Below are 6,151 nucleotides of genomic sequence, written 5' to 3' on the forward strand. Positions count from 1 at the left end.
TAACCACAGGCTCCAACGACTACATCCCTGCCTTCCTCCCTGTTTCTGCAGCACCACCTTCATGGGTTCCCCTCCATTTCTCTCTTCTCTCCATCTGGGACTCAGTTTCCTCATCTCTAAGAGGGAGACAGCAACATCTGAAGTACCTTAGCCCCACAGAGTTGCCCTGATCAGGTCTCCTCACTTCTATATCTGTCTCTAGGACTCAGTTTCCTCATCTGTAAGCAGGGCAGCAATGCCAGTAGGACCTTCGCCCCACGCTTGCCAGTGAGGCTCCAAACGCACGTTTAAGGCTTTGTAAATCTTAGGTGTCAAAGAACAGGCAGCTCCCATTGTTCCTGAATCCCTCCTGGGCAGAGCGAGTCTCTATCTGTTTCTCCATCTGACTCTTCCTGTTTCTGTCCCCCATCACTCAAAGTGTGTTTACATTAATCTTTGAGTTGGTCTGCTCCCCTTCCCCCCACCCAAGACCCTGGAAAACTGGGGCTGGAGGGTTGAGCCCAAGAGGGGAGTGGGCCCCCCCAGGTCGTTTCCTGTTGGAGGATGGGCCCCATGCTGACCCTGAGACCCCCTTACAGCATAATGGAAAATTTGACATCAGGGAGCCCAGGGGAGGGGAAGGTGGACTAGGGCCATTTATTTGGGCTTTTCCTGGGGCTGACCCCTCCCCCTCGGCAGCTGCCATCCTTCCAAGTCTCATCTACAATGGGGGTGTCTCTAGAGAAGGGGTCCTGGGGTCTCATCTTTCCAAACCTCACCCCCTGCCCCCACTTCAGCAGCTGGTAGTGTTGGGGTAGTGTCTAGATGACAAAATGCTCTAGAGCGTCTGATGGAAAGAATTCAAATTTATTCAGACTGAGGACAGGGGCAAGGTCATCACAGGGGATAAAGGGGAATCTTGGGGGTCTGGGCTATCTAAGCCCTAGTTTCTTCTTCTCCTTCTGCTTCTTCCGAACAACATCCAGGTTGCGGTCCTTCCACATGCTCTTTCGAAGCTTGATGGGGCGAGAGCCCACATACTTTCCTGGGGGGGGGGAAGAGTGTCAGGTCAGTCAGGGCATCCGAGCTCAGGGCTGGGGGTGAAGGACTTTGGACTAGGGGGACTCGGTCTGACTTACCATTCATCTCCCTCATGGCGCGCACATAGTCACTGGGGTCCTTGAAACTGACAAAGCCGTAACCCTTGGTCTTGCCTGTGCGCTTATCCCGGATAACTTTGGCCTTGAGGAAGGAGGGAAATCGGCTGAAGGCTCTGGCCAAAATGTCATCATTCACCTCATTGCCTAGGTCCCCACAGAAGATCCGGAAGTCATCTAGGCCACAAAGGGAGAGAAAGAAGATGGTCTCTTTAGCCACCTTGGCCCCAACCTCTCCAAGACATTTCTCCTCATTCCTGGGCCTCAGCAGCCTCTAATCTTTTACCTGCATCCCACTCCAGGAGGCTGGGGTCTTCCCAACTGCTCCCAGCTGCTGTTCGGATGCAACGTTTTAGCTTCTCTGGCTTCCCTTTCTTCTTGTCCTCACCCAAAGGCTCTGGGACCTGGGAGGAGGGGCAGGGGTGAGGACTGAAGAGCCTCTGGGGGACAGGGGTGTGCCTGGAGCAGACTAAGGTTTTCAGTCCTCTGTCCCTCCCCACTCAGAGTATTTACTAAATGCCTACTGTTGGGAAAGACTTCCCTGATACCTTCCAAATCACCTTTGCTCTCCCTAGCCCCACACCCATGCTGCTCTCAAGCGAAGACCTAGCCCACACTGACCTCGAGGGCCATGAGTCCCGGGGGTGGCTGAGGCTCAGGCCTGGGCCGGGGCCGAGGCCTGAGGGACAGGAGCTCAGGGATTCGAAGAGGTGGAAGCAGGCCCCGAACGACTTCCAGGGGTAGAGGCAGGGGCTCAGGCTCAGGCAAGGGCATGGCCAAGGGCAGGGGGAGGCTGGGCCCAATGACTGCAGCGGCTCCTGGGCCCCCCACAGCTGCACCCGCTTCTTCCAGCCCTGCAGCCGCAGCAGCTGCCACAGCTACAGCAGCAGCTTCTTCCTTCTCTTTCAGGCCCAGGCCCAGGCCCAAGCCTAGTTCCCGAGGGGCTGGAGGCTCCTCCTGCCAGAAACACAAGGAGATGAAGGTATCAGAGAAACAGAAGGGAACAAGGGGCCTCAGAGCCAGGCATGGGGAGCTGGCCACATAATGCCCAAAGCAGGCCCACTACCCCCACCTCCAGGGCCAGCAGGCACTCATAGCTCAGACTGTGGAGTACCAGAGTGGGTTCAGAGCTTGAGTGGGAGAAGAGAGATGGAAAAAGAGACAGAGATACAGAGGAAGCAGAACAAGAAAGGAAAACAGAGAGATGCAGAGAAACCAGAGACACAAACATCTAGGGGAGATCCGGATGATACTCTCAAAGTTGGGGATTGAATTCCAGGATTTATGATAGGGATGCTTGTATCCCCACAGATTCCCTTCTCACATGCCCTGCACACTTACTGGAGGAGGCCTCAGGGTTGCCATTGTGCCAAGTGGGGGTCCTGGTGCCCGGGCCATTGGTGGCAACATCATGGGAGGTCCGGGGGGACCAGGCAGGGGAGGCCCAACCAGTGCCTGATGTGGGGGCCGAAGAGCCATGGGGCGTGGGCCACCTGCTAAAGAGAAAGAGAAAGTTTCTGGTGAAGGGGGTCCCTTGGGTCTCTGAGGTGCCGGGGACGCCAAAGAGGGGATGGGGCCGGGCCAGGAACATTCCCTGGGCCCTTCTCTCACCCGCTCTCTGCAGCACATGGGGGACGAAGGCTGGGCGCAGGATGGGGGGACGCTGCGGGGGCACTGCTGAGAGACACAGACAGAGATGGAGACAGGGCGTGAAGGATCATGCCTCAGGGTCTTTGAAGGAAGACCTCAGGGGTTCAGGGGTTGAGGGGGTCCTAGGGTCACTGTTGGTACCTCTGAGTCTGTCTTTTGAATCTCAGGGAGTCCTGAGATCATTGGGAGATCTGTATGTGGGAGGAAGGATTGGGTATCTAGGGGTTAGATGACTCTGAAGGGCTTGATGGTATTTTTTGGGGTCCCTTGGGGTTAGGTCTCTGAAACAGTACCATGGTCAGGAAAAATGTCCCTGAGGAGGCATTGTGGAATTGTTGGGGAGTTCTAAGGGATCAGGAAGAAATCCTGGGGGAATCTCAGGATTTTGTGATTGTCCTGGAGGGATTTCCTGGGTAGGTTAATTTATTTAGTGGAGGTGGGGATGGGGGCACTAGGTGTGTGTGTGTTAGGGGCAGAGAAAGTTGAGTCCTAGACTCTGGGTCCTGGGCACTGACCCGCCCGGCGAAGGAACATGGCATCCCGGGCCTCAGGGCTGTCAAGACGACCTCTATCTCCTCCAGGACCAAAACCAACTGTGGAGGAGGAAAAAACTGCATTGGTGGGGGAAGTTTTTGGACTCCTCCTTCTTGACCCTCCCTCATACCTCCTTCCCAACTCACCAGGACCCACAAAGGGGCCAGGGGGACCTACAATGGGAGCAATTACTGTGGCTGCTGCTGCTGCCCGGGCCTCCAGGCTCTGTTGGACCTGACCAGGGGGGAGGACAAGAAAAGCAGTCAAGAAGGAGCTCACATTCCTTCTTTTTTTTGACAGCTTAGCCTAATAGGCAAGTGGGACAAAGGATAAAAGCTGGTTTGGAATTAATGAACTAGTTGAATGGTAGAGTCTCTACACACGAAGGCACACCAGACCCCCCCTACCTGCTGGTAGGTGTTGGTGGCAATGATTGGGCGGATCACAGGTGCAGGTTCCACAGCTGGCACAACTGGGGCTGGAATCCCAGATATTGGGGCTCCCAAGACTTCCTGCTCAAACCTGCAAGGCAGAAACATGAAACGATTTAGATACATAGGAAAATCACTGGGTTTGGTGCCAGAAGGGATCTCAGAAGCTACCTGGTCCGACCCTCTCTCTTTGCAGGCTCAGAGACAGAGAAACATGAGGTAGAGAGAAACACACTGATGTCAAGCGAAGATCAAGACACACAACGAAAAATGGACACAGGAGGACACAGAAAATGTTTAGAAAAAATAGCAAGTGTGGGGCAAAGACCAAGGATGTGGATGTGGACAGGGAAAGAAAAAGGGAGATAAAAAATCAGGAACACGCAGAACCACCTCCAGAATGAGACACGGAGACCAACAAACACACCAAGAGATAATTATAGGAAAAGATACATCCAGAAAGAGAGATGGACGCAGAAAGATGCCAAGTAGGGGCATAGACATTCAGAATCTGAGCCGAATGGAGACGCCTACATGGAGATACTCAGAGACAGACCCAGGGAGGTGGAGACGAGGCAGAGGAAGCGAAGAGAGACGCCCAGAGAGACCCGACCCGCCGGGATGGGAGGTGAAGAGAGGCGGCTCCACCCCCGAGGAGGGGCCGGAGGCAGCGGGCAATGGAGGACCCCCCTTCCCCGCCCCCGCGGGCAGACAGGCGGCCTCCCCCCCAGGAGGGGTCGCGGGCAGCAGGCAGACGCCCAGGCCCCCTCTCCCTGCCCCACCCCCACGAGGTCGCCCCTCCCCGCTCCCGGGCTCCCCTACACTGAGGCAGGGGGACGGCCGCCCCGGCCCAGGGCGCGGCGGGGGGAGGGAGGGCTCACAGCGCCATCTCCGCCTCCATCTCTTTCAGTCGCTCCTCGCCGCTCTTCCCGGGCACGCCAGGCCCTGGGCCCGAGGGCAAAGCTCCCCCCGCACCCGGGAGTCCCGGGGGCGGCCCTGTCCCGGCCATCGTCGTCTCCACAGCCGCTTCCGCCGCGGCCACCGTCAGTCGGTCTTTGCGGGCGCACGCCGATGACGCAGGAAGCACGTGCTCGACATGAACCAACCAGTTCCGCTTTGTGCTGGCCCGGCAGGCGCGCAAGCGCAGTTGCTCCCTCGCCTCCTGAGCCAATGAGAGCTCAAGGAACCAGAGGCCACGCCTCCAGCCCGCAACTTTGTTTCCACCGAGCAGCACTCGTGGGAAGTTTGTTTTCCAGCCGGGAGGGCGGGGATGTTCCGGCCTGGAGCCGGGAGAAGTCCCTGCCCGCTGCCGCTGGGGGTTTGGGTTCAGTCCCTAGCCCTCCTATAACGGGCCCGAGTGTTGCAGGGCGCGGTCAAATTCTCGCCCCTCTGGCTTTTCTACTTGGAAAATGCAGGGGTCGCGGTCTGGGAGCCCTGGAAGCCTGGGGGGAGCGGAGCCTCGAAGGCCGATTTGCAGGAGGCGTGGACAGGCAGGGGAAAGGCTGGGATCTGGTGAGCCCCCTGAAAGCCTTCGTAGGCCCCCGGGAGCGAGAGGGTGAAGGCTCGGGGGGTACCTCCACTGGGGGCAGGACATGGAGCCAGTTTAAAAAGTGAACCAGGAAAAAGAGGGAGATGGCTAGCTCAGTGAGACATTGTGAAGCCTTTTATTTAAGATTGGGGCGATTGGAGCAGATGAGAGGGGGCCAAGGACGGGGTGGGTAGTAACACTTATTAGCTGTAAGCACGCGCCGTACACGCCACTAAACCTCGGTGCCTCAGTTCCCTCATCTGTAAAAGACACCACACCTGCCTCCCGGGATTGTGGTGACATGTCTGCCCAATGTTTTGCAAATCTAAAAGCATTGTATAAATAGTATTAGCTGCTATTAAAACCGAAGAGGGAAAGCCTTCGGTCGGAGATCACCTGTGTCAGGGCATGGGAGGAAAATGCTCTTTCCAGGAGCATATCCAGCTAGAAGCTGAGATGAGCCTTTTCGAGGGAGAAATAGGCAATGACAGGGTCTAGCTGAGGTCAGAGAGGCCTCGGAACCTCCCCCTGATCCCTGGATGGAGGCACACTGGGACATATGGCTTTGGAGACAGTCCCTCCTCACCCCAGAAGCACCGGGTTACTGCCCATTTCCATTCCATGCAGGTTCCTCCAGTGCAGCACTGCAGCTGGGCTCTGCTAGCTCCTCAGAGGAAACGCTGAAGGTTTGCTGGTTGGTAACTGAAGAACCCCGTTTCCTAAGGGGGTGTGTGTGGGGAAGCCTTTACCTCGGAGAGATGCTTTGGGAAGGGGACCTCTTCCAGCCCCGACCTAGAAGAGATCCTTGGGGATCATCTGGTCCCTGATTTTTCAGCCAGGCCGTTGGAATTTAGGTTTCCTGGGGAATGGGG

General features: G+C 56.8%; 2 protein-coding genes across 7 annotated transcripts in view; one reads left to right on the forward strand and one right to left on the reverse strand.

Annotated features, from left to right (window-relative positions):
- The window catches only part of LOC118839020 (zinc finger protein 850-like), a 902,460-nt gene that overhangs the window by 401,181 nt on the left and 495,128 nt on the right, over nucleotides 1-6,151 (forward strand). The gene's annotated exons all lie outside the window — the stretch shown is intronic.
- RBM42 (RNA binding motif protein 42) lies at nucleotides 826-4,821 on the reverse strand. 6 transcript variants are annotated; one of them, XM_036746445.1, is made up of 10 exons: nucleotides 4,633-4,821; nucleotides 3,728-3,842; nucleotides 3,467-3,554; nucleotides 3,302-3,379; nucleotides 2,748-2,813; nucleotides 2,478-2,632; nucleotides 1,758-2,093; nucleotides 1,423-1,540; nucleotides 1,119-1,313; nucleotides 826-1,024 (listed from the first exon to the last, which is right to left on the reverse strand). In XM_036746445.1, the coding sequence occupies exons 1-10, from the start codon at nucleotides 4,758-4,760 to the stop codon at nucleotides 912-914; spliced, it is 1,392 nt and encodes a 463-aa protein (XP_036602340.1). In that variant the 5' UTR covers nucleotides 4,761-4,821; the 3' UTR covers nucleotides 826-911. The 6 variants fall into 6 exon arrangements, with proteins under 6 accessions (XP_036602340.1, XP_036602344.1, XP_036602345.1 ...); XM_036746446.1 differs by having other exon boundaries at nucleotides 830-1,024; nucleotides 2,748-2,810; nucleotides 4,633-4,795; XM_036746448.1 differs by having other exon boundaries at nucleotides 912-1,024; nucleotides 2,478-2,629; nucleotides 2,748-2,810; nucleotides 4,633-4,807.

Source organism: Trichosurus vulpecula, chromosome 2 (genome assembly GCF_011100635.1).
Source record: "Trichosurus vulpecula isolate mTriVul1 chromosome 2, mTriVul1.pri, whole genome shotgun sequence".
NCBI classification, from domain to species: domain Eukaryota; kingdom Metazoa; phylum Chordata; class Mammalia; order Diprotodontia; family Phalangeridae; genus Trichosurus; species Trichosurus vulpecula.

Bases quoted from the DNA above. Each gene is read 5' to 3' on its own strand.
- RBM42 (XM_036746445.1), bottom strand. From the start codon at position 4,760: ATGGCCGGGACAGGGCCGCCCCCGGGACTCCCGGGTGCGGGGGGAGCT. The intron at 3,555-3,727 runs GTAGGGGGGGTC...CCCCCTGGTCAG, and splicing joins CCACCAACACCTACCAGCAG to GTCCAACAGAGCCTGGAGGC. The intron at 2,814-3,301 runs GTCAGTGCCCAG...TGTGTCTCTCAG, and splicing joins CATGTTCCTTCGCCGGGCGG to CAGTGCCCCCGCAGCGTCCC.